Here is a 20,607-nt window from a genome sequence, read left to right on the forward strand (position 1 = left end):
TACAAGGCCAACACATGTCAACAGATGAGAGTGAAACTGTGGGTTTGTGTCAGGCTGGGATAGATTTTTTTTCAGGCTACAGTCAGGATCAAACAGAATTTTGAGAAGCTACAGCTGGAATTCAGACAATTTATTCAGGCTAAAGTCGGATTCAAACAGAATTTTACTGCACTACAGTCGGATTCAGACAATTTTTTCAGGCTACGGTCGGATTCAGACAGAATTTTGCTGCACTTCAGTTGAGAGTGTTACCTCAATAAACCACTACACTGTATACAGTCCCAGTCAAAGGTTTGCACACACTTACTCAGACAGAATTTTGCTGCACAACAGTCGGATTTAGACAATTTTTTTCAGGCCACAGTCATATTCAGACAGAATTTTGCTTCGCTGCAGTTGGATTCAGACAAGTTTTCAGCCTACACTCGCTTTCAGACAGAATTTTTGTCATGCAACAGTCAGACTCAGGCAGAATTTGTCACACTGCAGGTAGGTTCAGACGGAATTTTGTTAAGCTACAGCCGGATTTGGACAGATTTTTGTCATGCCATAGTCAGGTTCCAACAGAATTTTGTCAGGCTACAATCAGGTATGGATTCTAAACTTACTTCTGTGGGTTGTTGTCATACTCAAGCAGAGAATATTCTTGAGCTATATTTAAGTTCGGTTCAAAATTTCAGGCCCAATTAAAGCTCTACACTCCTCCTGCTCCAGCCCCAACACTAGCCAAACATATTGCATGGACGGGCTGATTTATTCTTCTTCGATCATCCAGCCAGAGACCATACGGGTGAGCAAGGCCTCAGAGACATGAGCTAGGCGTCAGGACAGAGTTGAATTTCACCAATGCATAAAATGTCTTTAAAACAACTGATGCAGAGAGTTCTAGCCATATGCTTACCCAGCACTCCTTCATTAGCTGAGAAAAGAAGGCCAGCAAATGCTCCACACAGTGAGAAAACAGCACACGCAGAGGAATCAAGAAGGTTTGGACATCCCCCAAAACAAACAGTCCATATGGGGAGTGGGGGGCCACACAATTAATGCCAAACATATCAAGGACAAACAGTTTCGCATGACATTCGAGCATGGCCTAAGTCATGAGCCCCCACAGGAAGGAAAACATCCCTCACAATCCGTCCGTTTAGCAAGATAATGCAGTTTTTTTCAACACTGTGGAAAATGACAAAGAATGATAACATGAACTCAAGCTGAAGTGACAAACCAAATTGACACAATTTGCACCTTTTGAGAATTTTGCAAGCCGACTGACCCCATACTGCAGCATTTAGTCATGAACAGAGGTCACCACCCTCCTTTGGGACACTATTGTGTGCAGTTTTAGAGTGTGAGCCTCCCAAGCAGAATCTGCCGACAAGTAATTGGAGTCATGATTTGAAAAGGAAACACCCAACCACAAAGGGCCTTAAAGAGAGAAAAATGGCTGGAAATCTTGGAAACTACGTCACCCGTCTAGATTAAAACAGCTTCAGAGACGGTGTGTGCATGTGTGGTGGGGGGAGGGGTGTAACTACAGGCCAAAAGTTTGGAAACAACACTAAATTTGAAATTTCAACATGAAATGAAACATGAAATTATTCACTTTTTCAACAAACGTTTAAGAAGCTAGAACAGACGAGTTCCTTAACAAGTGCAGTAAATGGCCGCAACTGAGTTTAGCTCCTGCTGATTCTCCTGCAGGTTTATTACTGCTTTAATCTGATCCACTTGACTCCCTCATTCAGATGATCCTGAAGACTCTATCAGGTACAGACACATTGCATGAGCCTATCCCAGATGCACATGTTTAAACCAAGCACCCTTGCGGTTTCTGCACGTTGTTGGCTTCACCAAAGTGGGGACTGCAGTGGCTTAGTGACTGCAATTTGGGACCAGCCTGAAGAGTATTCGAGAAAATGTAACAGTACAGCAATGTAAACTAATGGAATATTCTGGAACAAACTTTTGGTTCAACCAGATTTCAACAAACAGTTTGCTTATTTTCCATTCTTTTGGCTGTAGTGTGTGTGTGTGTGTGTGTGTGTGTGTGTGTGTGTGTGTGTGTGTGTGTGTTTGTGTGTGTGTAAGCATGAGGGGGCCTCTGCTGGTTTCAAACGTGTGGTCACGATTACGTGCTGGCCTTTAGATCACAAAGATCTCCGCTGCGGATGTGTGTACGCCAAAGGTCGTCCTAAGCCTTTTGTTCTGTGCATTCCCAATCTCTCTCTCAATCAGAAAGCACAATAATTGGCCTGGAGATATCAGAATCTAACAAATACCTGAGGCTTGGAATGCGCTGAGTGGAACGGCCTTATCTGTCCATGTGTGTAGACAAAACTCACTTCACATTGGGGCTTAGGAGGAGCACGCCATAATCCAGTCTCTATCAGGTCCCTAAAATATGCTGTGTGCTTTATCCTACAACACGAAGGGCCTAGCTTTAGTTTTAATTGGGGTGATATTATGAAGTTTAACAAGTTATGCACTGGGGTTTTTCAGTCTCATGTTATTGTTGACTGAATTTTAAACATGTCTCATGCTGACTATCTGGGGCAATGACATCAAGTTCTGTATGACTATAGGTATCAATAATGTTAACACCAGCTAATGATAGTTAAGTCATCCCACTTCACTGATCACCTGGTAATGACAGCTAATAAACTGTAACGTTACTGAAGTTAGTGCTGACAGAATGGATCACAGTATCATCAAATTACAAGTTTTTCACCTTAGTAGACTTAATATTTTAAATTTCATTGTCTCTTCATCTTCCATGTGCTGGAATTCATTGTGTTTGTCTTCTAAAACGTGTTACTCCTTGTATAATCATGTATAGCATTCCAATGGACATTTGTGTAGTATAACCATGGAAATGGCTACAGCATAGGGTGATACATATATCAGTGGTGTGGTCAACTTCAGATGGACTTTTATCAATCAACCCATGCTGATAATCTGTTAGGAATGCACCAATTTCTATGGTGAATTCCGATTCCGACTGCTTTACTAACAAATTGACCAATGGCATCATGGAATATGAAAACATGAAATCATGTTCCAGTACTTTTAGTCTATCAGTTAAACTGCAATATAAAAATATTATATGCTCCTTAATCTGCATTTTAAATTCGTAAAAAACAGTTGCTTATTTAAATAATATAAATCATATACAGTGCTAAATTAAAAAGTGCAAGGATACTGACTATTTAGCACAGTAAGTCATGCCTAATTATGCTTTTTAACATTTTAGTGTAAGAGCAGCATGAATGCAGCTATTTATATAATGAAATTGCAATACAGATCAGCCAAAATCAAAATACTAAACTGGTTGATTGCTGGTCATGTGTTTAGAGCAAAAATCTGCTGGTTGTGATAGTTTATCAGGCATATAACCCATAATTCCTGTCATCCAGATTATAAGAGCTGGGCAGCAAGAATGGAATTTAGCTTTTTAACTTTGAAAGTGAGGAGGACAAAAACTGGCTTTTGAAAAGTCCCCAGAGAACACTACATCTAGGTACAAAACAATGGTATAAAGGTAACAGAGCCCTATATGGAAAACACATGTTTTGAATTGGCCTAATATCAGGTGAGGGATTTGTGTTCTGTCTTTGTACTCAGCACCACGACAGCTCTCACGTGTTACTGAATCACAAAACGTGTCTGTGAAGTGTTTCAAAATTCTACGTTTCCAGTTTTCCCCTGTATTTCCTTTCCTTGCTCAAATAAAACTAGGCAAACAGGCACTAGAGTAATGAAAAGAGATGGACTGCAGTTTAAACTCCTATATGCCTCCTTAGATATGCACTAAGTAAACCTCGAGTTGGCCTTCATTCAACTGTTTGCCTCAATTACTCAGTTATTTGCAGGCCTTGCAGTACACAAGCAGGAAAAACCGTAGAGCTGTTGCCAAGCTACAAATACAAATACACCACAATGGCATCACAGAGGGAGTAAAGTAAATTCCTTCAATGGCCAACAAAAACTGAAGACTAATCACATCATGGGTTTAAAAAAGAAAAAAACAATCTTGTATCTGGCACAGGCAGAGATCAGTGGGGTTTTGAGAATCTGCACTCCTGGAGCCAGTGTTAAGTCCAAACATGTTTTTCACACATCGCTGGCCCAGAGCCTCGGACTTATCCAAAGGCCTGATGAAGCATATCTAGAAGGAGGGACCAATGACTCATGGCACAGGCTAAGCAAAGAGTGTGAGTAATGCTATTTGATAGGCCCTACCCCAAAAGAGCCTGACATACGACTTGGGAATACATCACACTAAATTATAGTATAAAACAGTGTCATATTATATTATATTGTACAATGTATAATCTATTGCAGTGTCTGTTTAAGCTATGTATCTCTGCAATTTCCATATCACTCTATCCTGGCTGCCTTTTTGGTTTTACTGGCATAGTACATGCAATACCCCACCACTTTATGTTGTCTGCAGGAGTCAGAGCTGTACTACAGTAATTCCACTGTATTTGACAGTTCACAGTATTCTGAGTACATATGACAATAAACTTAATTTGACTTGACTAATGGGAATCCATCACAACCCTTCACACAGTGACTAATGGAAATATGGTCTCAAATACTGACCTTCTAAGCAAAAACTTTTGCCCCGCAAGCCCTTTTTATTGTTTGATAAACATGTTATTACCCTGCTTGCTTGATCACAGTGCTGAATAAAAGTACCAGTGTATAACAAAATTGTACTAACAGGCTGAAAAACACACTTTTGACTGGAAAGCCCTTTTTTTTGTTTAAGAAACACTTTAATACCCCACTTGCTTGATAAGGCTCAGACGAAGCAATCTGATGACTGTCTTTTTCTGCCACCCTCATCCCTGCTGCATCTCTATCTAAGATAGCATTCTCTGTACGTTTGTTTTATGCGCTGGAGCCTCCAACAACAATCTGATCTCTCTGCCGCAAATTTATCTGGGCCAAATGCTCCCCTGCTTTAGCACTCAACAGAGAGAAATAATAATAATAATAATAATATTTATTTATATAGCACTTCTCATGCCTGTGGCAGCTCAAAGTGCTTTACAGACAGGTGATAAAACATAGTTATACAAGAAATCATTAGTATTTATTTAGAATCAGAAGAAAATTAACAGAAGCGACTTCAAAGTAGTCTTATATGAATATTTAGGCATGAAGGCATGTTTAGTGTCCAAAATAAGTTTCATTAGGGCAGATTCACAGGTTTGGGTAGATTAAAATGAACCCTGGTGTAATTGCTCTGTTAGAGCAGGTCAATAGAAAAAGTGAGAATGCTGCCATTTGCACTCTGGAGCACCTGGTGCAGTTAGTTTGCAGTATAAACACAAAATCAATGTCGATAAGGTGCAAACACAGAATGAACCGTCTCTCTACAACAACAAATTTCTGACACGGTTTTCACACATGCAAGTGTTTTATCATCTCTTCAAGATATCTGAATTGGTAACTTCCATTATTCCATTATAAGGATATTTTGTCCTTCTCCTGAAAAGTTTTTTAATATATCATCTCAAAATCAACTAATGTGTAAAGTTTTTGATGGAAGCTGCATGACAGTGTGTGTTAGAATGTTTTCACCCTGCTTAGCAGCAGCAACGTACAACCTTTTGTGGCTTGTAGCTCTTGAACTGGGGTTTTCAATTCCAGTCCTGGAGGACCGGCGACCAGCACAGTTTGGTGTGCTGGATGCTGGTCCTCAAACACACCTGATTTAACCTAAGCCAAGTTTGATAGGTGCGTTTTTAAAAAGAGGAGTTACCAAACTGTGCTGGACACAGGCCTCCAGGACCACAGCTGAAGATCCTTGCTAGGGCTGGGCTAACTGACGCTGCGTTATTGTGATAAATTACATCACACTGTGTGTCACAATACGCTTTTCTGAGGATTCCGTGGATATCGATAGGACTACAAACACTTCCCGACTACATGTTTGGTTACAAAGTTAGCATTAGTCCTGTTTATTTGGATTAAGTGCTGCAAGGTATGAGAAATGTTGAATACAAAGCATTGTTTTCTTAGTTTGTTTTTTTTTACTTTGTCTTTCCCATATGATACATGACATATATCGTGTAATCGTGAAAACTTCTTAAAGTATCATGATACTATATTTTTGCCATATTTCTTCTAACCCCTGCTCTAGAATACCACAAGACAGATAAACAAAAAACAACACCCATGAGCTCAGTTAGGCCACAGAATAGCATTCAGACAGAATATTGTACAGTTTATGTTACTGTACAGTTAATGTACATCATAAACTTTTCCCAATCAGTTCTCACTTTTTGTCAGTGTCACGCATGTAACGAACTCTCAGGTAGAGTCGGACTCCAAAAGTATGGAAAAGTATTTAAATGGCTGATGATTTGGAGGGGTCTGCAGGTCATTGATTATTCTGGCTATGATGAAACTAAAGCTTTTAGCTCTGCGCAGTATGTGTCCGCTAACGCAGAAAGCTCCTTGGTCAGAAGCATAAAGGCCGCATTATAACCGTGATTGTGCTTGTGGACAGGGATTGATATTGTATTTCAATAGTGCTGGACCCACAGGGCTAAGGACATAAAAAACTCTCCTTGATCCGCATGGCTGATAGTGCTTAACAACTGCAGCTATTTAGCCAAGATATACTCTACTTCTTTCCTCTGCCTCTTTTTTATCCTTCTCCTCACTACCTCTCTCTTTTTGTCCTCTCTCTCTCCTTGCTGGACAAAACCACCGAAGCCCTAGCCCCCCTCTCACTTGGGGCCCACTGCTGTTTTTCTTGGGACGTGTGCAGACTGAAAAGTTGATGGACTGTCTCTCGTTTTTTCCAGCCTATACTTTTTTCCCTCCCCAAGCTCATTGCTCACTAATAGAATTGAGGACCGCCAGACAACCGAGCCATCAGGGATCACCCCAGCAGCGCTGTGTGTATGTGTGGGTGAGTGAGGGAGTGTGTCTCAGCTCTGATTGCACACCCCGCTGAACAAAGATAAAGTAAACACAAAAACGATGCTGTTTCTTCAGAAATGTGTTCGAGTCAGCGCGGCGCTGGGCCAGAAAGGGCGTCCAGCAATTACAACATCAATTAATCTGATAGTCACAGCAGGTTCACCCTCCCCCCCCACACACATACACACACACACCCTACCTCACTGGCAACACGCTGTTTCTACAACATCCCTTTCCACTTACAACCCGACTAACATCTCGTAACAACACGCCCAGCCTGCAGTGCCCAGAAAATGTTTTCAGTCCACTCCATCATAGTAAGTTAATGCCGATCAAGTCCATTCTGCAGCACTCTACAGTGCACACTACGTCTGCAGAGTGAAAACACAACAGAAATGGTCCAAAATGACAGAACAATTTGCCTGAACAGAAGACCTTAGTTGGATGGTGGTCTGTTCTTAGCATGTGTATCAGGTACAGCGGTGCTGCTGTGGTTTTTGCACCACCCAAAAATATCCAGCCAAGCATGGCTCTGTGATCAGAAACTGAACACTGATAAAGGGCTGGTTAATACAAACTGTGCATCAACACATGAGCTACAGTCTCTAACTGTACACCAGCAAGGTGGAGCTACAAGGGAGGTGTTTCTAATAAAGGGACCAATGAGTTTATGCCCTACCAGCGGAAACAGTCTTACCTCTGCAGGTTTCTCTCCTGTTCCTTCAGGGCTGCTGCTACGCAGGTTGATGATGTGCACCTCCTGAGGAAGGCTGGTGGTTCCTCTGCTTGCGCAGCCAGACTGGGCCGTGAAACTCTTCAGGAAGGCCTGGACAGGGTGGCTGGCACCCACTGGCAACAATTCACATGGGCTACGGGAGAGCGGACCTGAAACACAGCCAGAAAAAATGTAAAGCATTAACAAACATACTCGCTTCAAACCAGGTTGCTCTCACTCAAAGGATAAGAAGCCAGAGTCTCCTCTGTTTCTCCACTCGTTCTAGGAGAAGCCTGATGATTCCCAGCATTTCACACTGCAAAGGTCAGGATTTAAAGGAACAGTTTGACAAAAAAAGCTAATTTACGCAATATTCAAAGAAGATGTGTTTGGTGTCTGAAGCAAATACAGCTTACAAGTGGTACAAGCTCATGGAAGCACCAATTAGCATTGTGCTAATTTAATGTCATTCCTTTTTCTTAGTTTTAGTGTTGATGTGGTGTATATTATATGTGTGGAACCTATGTACACATTTGAATCTAGTTAATTTAAAGCAACACATTATTCCAGTGTTTAGTCATTCAGCAAAGACGTTTGGTTACTGAAGACTGCTTCATTAATTTTGCACTGGAGCCATGAGGCTAATTTTGCTATCAAGCAGTAGAAGTTTATGTATAACAATTAGTATCATGCTAACTGCATGCCTGATTCATTGTACATTTGCCAAAAACTATATTAAGTAATCTCAAATAGACTTGCTTTGTATCTGACACTGTATGACGTCTATTTCAATACATACAAGTCTATTTAAGATTATTCAACATGGTTAATTTGAGCCAAGTATGTAATGATTTAGGCATGCAGGTAGCTTCTAGGTTGTTCTACATAAGTTTCCACAACATGCTAGCAAAATTAGCCTCATGGCTCCAGTGCAAAACTAAAGAAGCAACTAAACAAACTAGATGACACCAAACGTCATAGCTGATGGACTATACGCTAAACGTTGCTTTGAATTTGCTTGATTCAAATTTTACATCAGTTCCACGCAAATAAAACACATTATATCAACAATTCTTGCCAAAAGTACTTAAAAGGAATGACAGCAACCGTGTTGGTGTACTATTTATTCACGTGAAACCAATGCACACATTTGCACACACTTGAATCAAGCATTATTTTTGTCCGTGCGTTTTGAGTAAGGGTGAATCTGAATTTTCTCTGTTGAACCATGACTTTACGTGTAACAACGACACTAATTCAGTATATGCAGGTTCTGCGGCACAGTTCAGCGCTTATCAGTGGAACGCACACGGACGCTGCCGAGAAAACTCTGTGAAGTTATTTCAACTGGGCGGCAGGAGAACAGAAAAGCCCCCATGTGGGTTATCTGGAGCAGTGATAAGATAATAGTCCTTAGTGACGGCGCTCTACAAGCACAAACACAATGCGGCGGTTTTCCTGTTGGTACTCCCATGTCATTAATTGATAAATCCCGTCCATTATGCAATGAGAGTGATGTAATGAGTCAGAGTGGAGAAGAGAAGAGATGAAGAAGCAGGGAGGCAGCAGTCTCCCACCCGCATACTACACTCCCTGTTCATTAGAGAGGATCTGGCAACCCATCTGTCCTCCTCTATAGCCTCTGCTGTCACTTCATTGCTAGCTCTTTCCTTACATGGCTGGATTTACCCTCTCTTAATCACTCTTAAAACTTCACAAGACAGCATGCTCCTCTCAAGACCGTAGTTAGAGCAGGGTCATCGGAGCTGTTACCACAGAGACAAGACGGGGTATTAAGGGTGTTGGGCACGCTCAGTAAACCCAAGGCAGGCTCTCTGGACGTCTCTGAGACGGAACCTTGAAGCCTAGAGTAAAGGACTGGGGATAATGGAGAATGGAACACAGATTAAGCTCTTCTGTTTCACAACGCCAATTAAGGACAAAGTACCGAAGGCATCCACGGCTCTGCTATTCACCATCAATGTTGTCCCTTACTAGTGCAAGTTATTATAGTCATTTTACTGTAATACTGAAATGTACCTACAAAATTAATACATATTGTACATACGCGATACATAATACATAGTTAATGACAAAGTTAGTTATCAAAACTCCAGTTACCTCCATTTTCAAAAAGTAAAGGATGGACTGTACAAAACTGTGAGCATATCAATAACTACTTATCGTATGATTGCTATCAGGACAAAACCTTGTACCTCCATTCTCTTCATTAAAACCACCTCTTTGTTTCTACACTCACTGTCCATTTTATCAGCTCCACTTACTATATAGGTGCACTTGGTAGTTCTGCAATTTCAGACTGAGGTCCATCTGTTTCTCTGCATACTTTGTTAGCCCCCTTTTACCCTGTTCTTCAATAGTCAATAGTTAGTGTGTTATGCAGGAGTTTTTAAACACAGTGTCCACTCACTGTCCACTCTATTAGACACTCCTACCTTGTTGGTCCACTTTGTAGATGTAAAGTCAGAAACAGTAGCTCATCTGTCGCTGCACAGTTTGTGTTAGTCCACCACTAGTCCCTCATTAGTGGTCACCGGACGCTGCACACAGGACGCTGTTGATATTTTTGGTTGGTGGAATATTCTCAGTCCAGCGGTGACACTGAGGTGTTTAAAAACATAAGCAGAAGTGCTGTGTCTGCACTTATATGGTAAGTGGAGCTAAATTCTGCTATAATTTCCATTAAAAGTTAAGAATGTTTTGGAGATAACACAAATGTGTTTTGGATTGAAAGTTTAAAATTTGGAACTTCCACAGAATTTCTTCATATGTTTCAGTGAGCTGCAAGTGAGACATAATCAATATCAAATTACAGCAAGCTTTTGTTATCGCTAGAAATAACAGTGACTTCTGAGGGTCAAATAAGACCTTTTGGTTCTGGTCAGACACAAAACCAGTCAAAAAATGTAATAAAAAAATAAATAAACACAATAAAAGTGTTTGCAAAGAATGAAAAATTTTAAATAGAACGCTGTTTAGATTTTCACAATTTTCTTTGCCATAAATGCAGAACTGAAGGAACCGACAAATGTGAAGTTTCAATATTTGCTTTAAACAACAGTTTAAAAAAGAATGATCACATGACTTCTCTGGCTCTATTTATGGCAGTTGCTCAGTAATCTTCCTGCTTTCCTCTAATAACTGCTCAGCCTGCAGCTATAAAGCAAGCGTCACACACAGACAGCAGTCAGAGCAGAAGAAAGACTGAAAAGAAGAATCTGCCTTTTAGGCTCATGGTCCAGTCTGCCACTAAGGCTCCTGGTCCCCTGCTGACCTGTGTGAGTGTGTGTATGTGTGCTTGTTTTTATACATTTTGAGGACAAAACAGGGTGAACTTCAAGAGCAATTAAATTATCTCCACTTTGTTTATTTTTTTCACAAAAAAAATATTATTGCTGTCATTTAAGAAATTATGCACATCTCCAAGAGTTTGCTGCATACAAGAATTTTCCTTTTAAATATGTGGACATACAAAACAAGAAAAAACCTAACAATCTTAGGGAATATCAGACAGAGAAAGAAACAAACAAACAAACAAAAAAACATTCAGCTGTCAACTGGTGACACATAACAACCTTATATTATTGCATTATTGCATGGTTCCATGTTTTATTTTTTAAACTGAAAGAGCAAAATTATTTCTTTTTGGTTGCTGAAGTTAAGATCAGAGTTCAGGGTTAGGCTTAGAAAATTATCATTACACATAAATATTTATAAAATACATACAGAACACCTAGGAATATCATTTAAATTGCGAATAACCATAAATACAGTAAAAAGTAACTGCTATCTTGTGAGCTACGCTGAACAACAAAGTTTGGTTCCAGATTTCTGCGTGAAGCTCGTAGCCATCATGGATTTTTTAAATTCCATCATCAGTACACTTGATTTAACATAATGAAGTATTCACTGAAGTATTGCTGTTATTATTGTTGTTACTTTTCATAGATGCATAATGTTCATAGGGTGCATTTATTATAATGTTCCCTACAACCAAACTCTCTCTCCATCTCTCTGTCTCTTTTTGTGTAGAGCAAAATGACCAAAGAATCATGGGACATTGTTATTTTACCCAGAAGCCCCTGCAGGACAGCAAAGCAGGAGAGGACTGCCAGGCTCAGACAGAAAAGACCATGCGTCTGCACTATGTCTGCAAGAATTGAAAAAGCACAATAAGTCCTCACAAACAGACAGAGGAGAGAGAGAGAGTGAGAGAGAGAAAGAGAGAGAAGGCAGAGAGACCAAGAGAAAGTTAAAGAAAACGAAAAGGGCTAAGGGGACTGAATAAAAGAGGGTTTAACAGTGGGAAGTTAGCTGTGTGTGTATTGATTAATGTATAAGGAACAGATTTGAATGCTTTGGTCATTTTTTGAATGCGCTGTAATTTTAGATGATGATGCCAATAAGGCTTTTTTGAGAAGAAGCAGCTTTCTGAAGGAAAGTGTTGGCCTCTGCAGTGGAGAACACAGCCAAAACCTGAGCCAGGCTGAATTACCGTAAGAAAGCACACACACAGGCACGCACGCACATGCACACAATGAGCGTCCAGGCAACTGTGAGTCATGATGCTCAGATGATGACTCGTGATTGTAGTTTGAACGTATATGAGCAGTAACTTGGCACTTGAGGAAACTATTCGTGGCAAAGAAACTCTAAAGCCAGGACTCTCTCACTCGTGAGAGCTGCTAGTCTCAATGATGATGTACAAAAGACTATGTACATATATTTACATGCAAAATTTCCTTGCTAATACTTTATTATGCCTCTCTTTGTTTTAGTGACAGCACCGAAACTGTCAGGTAAGGATTCCAGCCCACACTTCTACTTTAACTTTGTGCTTCATGTCTGAGCAGAGCACAATGTTGACACTCCCACATTCCAGCATGAGAACTGCAGGGTGTCCGTATGTGACTTTTTTCAACAGACATGATGGAACACTAGGACAGGCTGACTGATCAGCAAGAGCCCAAATTCTCATTTTGGAACATCAGGTGAAATGCTGAAGTAGGTGCACATGAACTCTGAAGTGCGTACCCAGTCTGTGAAGGAGTGGGCTGGAATTGATCTCAACAGTGATCTTTACCTCACAGGACTGATGCTGCTATTGAGGCAAGAAGAATGATGAAAGCGCTTCTTTTTTTATATAGATCAGGGGTCCTTAACCTTTTTTTCAGAGTGCTCCCCTATTTTAGGGTTTACCATTACTATATTTATTTAAAATGTTAACTGAATAATTGCACAGTTAGTTCTGAGCATGCTATCTGATTGGTTGAAAAAGTTCTACCTGTGTTGTTGTATCTGATAACAGCATATTTTTTTCACCATCCCTGTGTTATTCCCCTGACCATCAGTTGCTAGGTAACAACCATCTTTCGCTTTATTTTAAGCCACTGAAACTACTTCTTTGGGTGAAAATACCTCTATTAAAAACATATATTTGAAGCAACATATAGGGCTTCTTTTCTTTTTTTCTTTACTAAAAAACGTTCCCAAAAAGGTTGTGTGTTCCTTGCAATGATCTACATGTGATCTATCTACATAATCTAAATTATGGGTAATAATCTACTGTAAGATATTACAAACCATGACTCTATGCACAGTAACGTGTTCCCTCTCCTGTTCTATTGTTTCATTCTAAAAAGCACAATTAATTTTTAAAAAAGGATTTAAGTCATTGAACTGAGTAATGACCATCAAAAGACCTGCATGCAGGCATGTACGAAACACTTATTTACCACACTGTGACGTAGATTCAGCACTAAACACACAAACAGCCGCTTTACTCTGAAGGGCTGACCACAGGGGAAAAGAAAAGAAAAGAAGTGAAGAAAAAGTGATGACCTTTTGATAAACACTGACCCCTTTCAGTACAAACATTCCTCTACGTCCACTGCAATGATTCTCATTCAAACACTTTCTCCTTTGCGCTTACTCATACACACACACTCACACGCGTGCACACACACAAACACACACACACACACACACACACACACACACACACACACACACACACAGACAAGCAGTTGTTTTCCGTTAGGAGGTGATCTCTCTCCTGAGAGTGTTTGGTAGAGTTTTCCCGCAGGTCAGTACCTCTCAGTTCACCACAGACTGAAACCACTGAAACAAACACACACACACACACACACACACACACACACACCAACCACTACACTGATCACACTACACACATTTGGAAAACATTAAAGAGAGAGAGACAGAGAGAGAGCAAGAGAGAGAGAGAGGGAGAAAGAGACAGAATGAGAGGGACAAAGAGAGAAAGAGAAAGAGAGAGAAAGAGAGAGAGAGAGAGAGAGTGTATCTGTTTTGATTGGCTCTCCTCATTGTGCCTCATCTAAAAAGTATTATGGGGTGAAACACTGCTTGGAACTTCAGCCTGAGTAGGTGGAGCTAAACTGCTATAGGCTGAATGAGTGAAGTTTTGTTTTTTTATGACAAAAACAATTAATTTGACAAGAGCAGCTTAGTCTCCAGACCACCCCTTGTTACTTAACAACTTGAAACAGTCTGAGGTAAGCGTGTGAGGGTTTAGACATGCAGTTAGCATGACGCTAATTGGTTAACTTTAAGCTTCCAAAACTTTTTAGCCTTAAAGCTCAAGAGAAAACTAAAGAAGTGAACTTCAGACACCAAACTTGTCTTAATTGATTGACTACACTTGGGAAATGTGTTGAAATCTGCTGTGTCACACATATGACATCATCTCTCTTTCCTCCTCCTCTTCCAGCCTGGAAGACGTAGTCTCTCTCTGTCTCTCTCTCTCTCTCCTCTCTCTCTCTCTCTCTCTCTGAGAGCACTCAAACTGACTTTTTCCCCTGCGCAGCGGAGCTGGGAATAACAAGCACCAGCCGAGGCAAAAAAAAAAGAAGAAAGAAAAGAGTTTGGAAGACTGCCAAAAGATTACGGGCCTTATTGGGCAGTGATGTTGTTTCTTTATTTAACTGCTGGGAGGGAAAAAAGGGTCCATAGACAATAAAGTGTATTGGAAAGAAAAGAATACAGACAATTTCTTTTACAATAATAGAAGGAAGCCCTGCATTTGTTTTATAATCCTCAAACAAAATGGAACTGAAATCAGGGGCAATAAACACAGGGTTTGTTCCCATACTGAGAAGAAAGAAGTTTTTAAAATATGGAGTATCAGAAGCAAAACTTCATATCAGTAAGCAGATTAAAGACACTTTCTTTAAAAAATGGTCTGTTATATGACACAGTGGTTTGCAGTTGGTTAGGTAACATTTTCTTTAAAATAAGCATGGAAAGACAGCAGCGTCAGAGAGATAAGATAATATTTCCTTTAAAACAAAAGCTATTGTTGAGTGAAATACAAGTGCTGTGCTGATTTTTTTTTGGAAAATACTCTGTCCATCACAGAGAGGCTTTAAGATAAATAACAGCAGGATATGAGGAGCAGCACACATGCAAACAATCTGATGGTGAATAAATGGATTTCATGATGGTATTTTTATTTTACTAGCTAGTGAAACAAATGGAACATTTCTCCAAGTACATCTGGAAAAACTATAAGTGTCTGTCTGCGAGCAGCGAGAGAGAGAGAAGGTGAGTGAGAGAAGGAGAGAGATATAGGGAGAGAAAGAGAGAGCGAGAGGGAAGGACAGAAAAAAGGGAGAGAGAGATGGAAAGAGAGCAAAAGAGATGGAGAGACAGGGAGCAAGAAAGAGAAGGAGGGTGACATAGGGAGGGAGAGAGGGAAAGAGAGCGAAAGAGATGGAGAAACAGGGAGAGAGAAAAAGAAGGAGAGTGAGAGAAAGAAAGAGAGGGAGAGAGGCAAAAGAAAGAAAGAAAGAAAGAAAGAAAGAAAGAAAAAGACCAGTTGCAACACCTCTCACAAATTCTACTGACCATTTCTCTCACCTCTCTCACTCTCTCTCTGTCCCCCTCTGTCTCTCTCTCTTTCTCTTCTCTCTCTCTCCATCTCTCTCTCATTTCTCTCTATGTCACTCTCTCTTTCTCTCTCTCGCACGCTCTTTCTCTCTCTCACACTCTTTCTTTCTCCATTTTTCTCTATTAATTCACGCGTTCTATTTCTCTCTCACTTTCTGTCCTATGTTTCTCACCTTTTTGTTCCTGTCTCTCCCCCCCAATTTTCTCTCTCTCTATTTCTCTCTCTCCTCTCTCTCTCATGTATCTTTCTTTCACCTCTCTCCTGGCTCTCTCTCTTATCTCTCTCTCTTGCTCTCAAACTCTGTCCAACTCATCTCTAGAGTCTCAAGAGAGAGAGAAAGAGACTGAGAGGACAGGCAGACAGAGGGAGTGTGTGTAGAACATTATTAGAAGAGACTCAACATCAACAACCTGAAACACACACCAGCGTGAGACATTATACTGTTAAATAAATAGATTCATACCAGTGGAGAGAGATTTGGTCAGGACTGCAGTTAAAGCTGAGGATTAAAGGAACTGTTTGTGTCTCAAACACACTCTTAAAAGAAGTTAGTGAGCACCTTTCCACTGGCTTCTATTATGAGTGTGTTCTGAGTCTACAGCGTTCAGAGAAATGTGTTGAAATGACTGTCTGTGGTAATCAACCGTAGGCTGCAGATACAGCAGATACAGATAAGGTTGAAAATGCTGGAGTATTCCTTTAAATCCAACAGCGGGTTCATGTTTGGTCTGGAGGTTTTATGGAAGTTCCATAAGCTTGGTAGGGTTGGTTGTTGGGGGGAGGGTTTCGGCAGATGACTTTACAGTGTGTTAAACTTCCGTTTCTGAAGAGTGGAAAGTGAGTTGCTGCCACCTACATGCACCTGTTTCAGAGAGACTCACTAACAAACCAAAACCACAGAAACACGAAACTTTCTTCTTACTTGAACGTGCCACACTTTACAGTAACCTGCAGAATGCACGCATACACAAACACACACGCTTGCAATATTACCTTTACCACTGAGCTAACTGAGTTAGCTGTGCCCTAGGCCCCCAGCTTTTGCTTTCCTAAGCGTGTCACCGTAACTGTGAGCTGCTCAGGCACGAGAGGACCATGTGAGAGAAGCTCTCCAATCACTTCCACTCACTTTGGCCTGATTTCAGTCCAAAGATGAAGTCATTTTAGAACATCTTATGAACTATTATTATTATTATTATTATTATTATTATTTTGAACAGCTAATGGTGGAGGAAGCAGTAACTAAAATTCATTATGTAGTGAAAGCGTACTGTTGTGCTGAATGATTGTGATGATTTATGTTGCCTTCAACATATTCACAAAAATGTGCTGGGCAGCTCCTACATACAGTAGGGTTACTTGCATGGCACGCTTTAGATTTGCGTCATGCACTAATTGTTTTATGCATTCCCACCACCCACCATATGACAGGCCAATCAGGAAGTGACATGATTGACAGAACCTAGTCCCCACTGAAAGAAGCGAGATGACTGGAAGCCAGTTTATATATACAGTCAGTGCTGCGCCCACACTCTAAACTCTAAACTTAAAGTGATAGTTTGACCAAAAATCTTAGTCTTAGTGAGTTTTCCTCACCGCAAACGCAGTCAATCAGCCAAGACGTGTCTGGTGTCTGAAGCAAAGGTAGAAGATATGACAAAAATATAATCTCACGATACTTACAGACCATATACAATGCTTATCACTATATTTATTTTTTCTAGGTTTCTCTTTTAGATTTTTCTGTTTGAAAAGGACCCAGCGACCCAGAAGGATAAGCAGCTTAGAAGATGGATGGATGGATGCTTGATAAGGAACAGAAAAAAAATTGGTAATGCCATATTAAAAATGCTATAAATATAATGATTTCACATACTTCACTGCACTAAATCCAGTTAAAAGGACTAATTATGTGCTTTTGTAATGAAAGATGCAGCTGGTGAGTGTTTTTTTAAGTTCTGACAATATCCATAATAGCAAATTGTGATATAGTTTTTCACACATATCATAGTATATTTCCCACCACTAGTCCGAAGTTTGCTTCTTTAGTTTTCCTATGAGGCTAATGCAGCTAACAAGTAATGGAAGCTTATTAGCATCATGCAAACTGCACACCTAAATCATGCTGTTTCTAGCTATGTGATGTAGGCCTGTGTTTGTATGCTATACAGTGTCAGAAACCACAAAAGCAAGTCTGTTCAAGGCCCATATAATAGAAAACTGAATTTTACTCCCCAGACCATACAGTCCATATATGGAAACTAAAGCCAGTTTAGAATTCTTTGCTTCTGTGATGTCACAAAAAAACCAACTCATTTTCATATATCTACCTATTCAGCCTACAGTCATTTAACCCCACCCACTCATAATGAAGTTATAAGGAGTGTTTCAGCCTGACTCCTTTTTGAATGAGGCACAGCAGAGGACAGCCAATCAGAACAGAGATCATTTACATATATTAGTTTTAAAGGCTATGAAAAAAGATGAAAGAAAAAAGGCAGAAGAAAACAGGAATAGCTGCATGTGTGCGTGTGCATGTTTATTGCTCAGCTGAGCTCATCCTGAGAGATACTCACTGACATGCAACTTTCCAGCATGTTTGTGTGTGTGTGTGTGTGTGTGTGTGTGTGTGTGTTTGTATCTCATGCTGTAAAAGCTGACACCCATCTGAGAGTCTAGCTCAGTGTGAGAAAGTAGTTTACAGAGGGGGTTCCTGTGTGCGATACAGCCTCACACACACTCTCACACACACGCTCACATTATCTCTCAGGAGATCCAGAATTGAAAGCAAAAGAGAAGAAAGAGTTACAGTTCTTCCTCCATCATCAACCCTAGTATCCCTATAAGCCAAAACACTATGCTTTTATTATTGCGTATTGGTTTGTGAAAATGCATCGTAATGCATTTGAAAGTGGAGATCTATCTGCATCGATTTTGGAATGTTCAATAAAATATGTGCTCATTTTTTTCAAATCAAAATTCTCTGTTTATTTTTAAACATAAAACATAACTTTTGCAAACAATCTGTCACATTTTATATTTTGTTCCCAATATGTTAAACACAGCAAATAATACTGATATAAAAAAAATGATCTCTGTTCTGATTGGCTGTATTGTGTCTCATTAAAAAGGTGTCAGACGATACTTAAGGTTTCAATCTCAGTATAAGAAAAGAACAAACAGTATCGTATCATCTCTAATTTTAGTCCAATCAAATCATACGTGCTGTCACACAGATCAAATCTGCCTACTAAAACAGCACACACCTCAAACCACGACGACCGTGCATGTGTTTGAGCACAGCAACTGATTCAGAAGAAAATCATTGTGCTGAGAAGCAAAAATGTAGGTCATAAAAAGGGAACGGAAACACATATAGAAACTCTAAACAAGGACAACAAAGCCTAAGAGACTAAGTAAACAATTCCTGAGTCACTTTAAACGTATCTAAACACAGTCAGCTCCAAGAATCACATTTCACTCTTCTGCACACTTGGCCACAGGCCAAGAGCAGGGCACAGGAAATGACATCACTTGCCGAAATGCCAACTAGGAAAAAAAATCTGATATTCCCACAGTCCCACGCAGCCGTTTCCGAAGAGAAACAAACAGACCCTTCCCCTTTTTACAAACACACACACTCACGTGCCGTCCCCGTACATGAGCTTCAGAGGTTTCCCTTCAACACAAATCATGACATCAACTTTAGATCAACCTATAAGAAAGATTTTTTACACCTTACACAGCAATAATTGATGTACATGTCTATCCAAAGACAAATCTCTGTCCAAAGGTTTATAGACACCAGCTCATCCAATGTTTCTTCTGAAATCAAGGATGTTAATAAAGAATTTTCTTCCCTTTGCTGCAGTAACAGCCTTTATTCTTGTTGGAGAATTAGTTCTGGATCACTCTGTCTCAACCTAGAGGACCGAATGGAGCTTCATCTTTCCAGAAAACACAACACTGGGGGGGCTTTATACCCCTCTAGTCGACGCTTGGCATAGTGACCTGAAGGCCTAATTATAGCGACAGGACAGACACAAACAAATATGAATAAACACAAACGTTTGGTTGGTGTGCCACACCTGTGTTTGACCTTTTGTCAGTGAGAGATCTCTTTTTCTAAATAATCCAAGGACAACTGCATTTGAATGTTCGTGTTTGTCCCATCTGTGTACTTTCTAGGCTCATGTGTGGGGTACCTTAAAGTAACTGAATTCACTCATTAAAAGTGTGCAGCAATGATGTGTGCAGTTACTGACTGTGCAGTTACTGACTGAGTTTAGCTCCTGCAGAGTCGTATTACAGATCTAATTAGATCCACCTGATTTCAGTGCAGTGTAATTGGGTTAACCACTACTTTATCATTTGTATACAACAAGGTATCTGATGGTGTGACTTTGTTAAAGTTTGAGTTTTGTTGTACATGCATGCGTAAGCCAGGACTTCAACTATGACCTTTCGTGAAGCAACTGTTGGCCAAAGATGGGATTCTGTAGCCTCTCTATTGAAAGATCTGATTTGCGGTCATCCATCTACCATCATAATGTAAACACAGCAGAAGAGTACAGAAGTATTCTGGGACTTCTTTGCTAAAACTAGATGTCAATAAATGTTGTTGGTTGCTGGCAAACTGACTTACCAGTAAAACATTTTTGAAATGTTAGACTTCCATATATTTGATCTATAATGGAAATGCTTTTAATGGTGCTTAAAAATGCACTGAAGTTAAAATCAAACTATAATTAGATTAAGGCAGGCAGAGCGGTTGTAGTAGAGAAGGGTCAGTAAGTTGGGGGTTGTAGAGGGTCACTAGTTCAGGATGGGCATTTTCGATTCACATAAACCAGGAAGAACAAAGCTCTCATTCTCATATGGAGTGAGGGATTAGATCAATCCCCTGCTCTCCCTGTCTCTGTGCTGTAGTCAGAGCGTTCCCATGCTCCACAAGGCTCTACCAAGCCTGTCTAATACATGTAATATTGCACATGCTCATGTT

General features: G+C 40.2%; 1 protein-coding gene across 2 annotated transcripts in view; it reads right to left on the minus strand.

Annotated features, from left to right (window-relative positions):
• The window catches only part of tgfbr3 (transforming growth factor, beta receptor III), a 154,816-nt gene that overhangs the window by 91,252 nt on the left and 42,957 nt on the right, over nucleotides 1-20,607 (minus strand). For both annotated transcript variants that reach the window (XM_036570439.1, XM_036570440.1), the window contains exon 3: nucleotides 7,640-7,827. In XM_036570439.1, the coding sequence (XP_036426332.1) occupies nucleotides 7,640-7,827 (188 nt within the window). The remainder of the gene's footprint in view (nucleotides 1-7,639; nucleotides 7,828-20,607) is intronic.

Source organism: Colossoma macropomum, unplaced genomic scaffold, assembly GCF_904425465.1.
Source record: "Colossoma macropomum unplaced genomic scaffold, Colossoma_macropomum, whole genome shotgun sequence".
Lineage (NCBI taxonomy): Eukaryota > Metazoa > Chordata > Actinopteri > Characiformes > Serrasalmidae > Colossoma > Colossoma macropomum.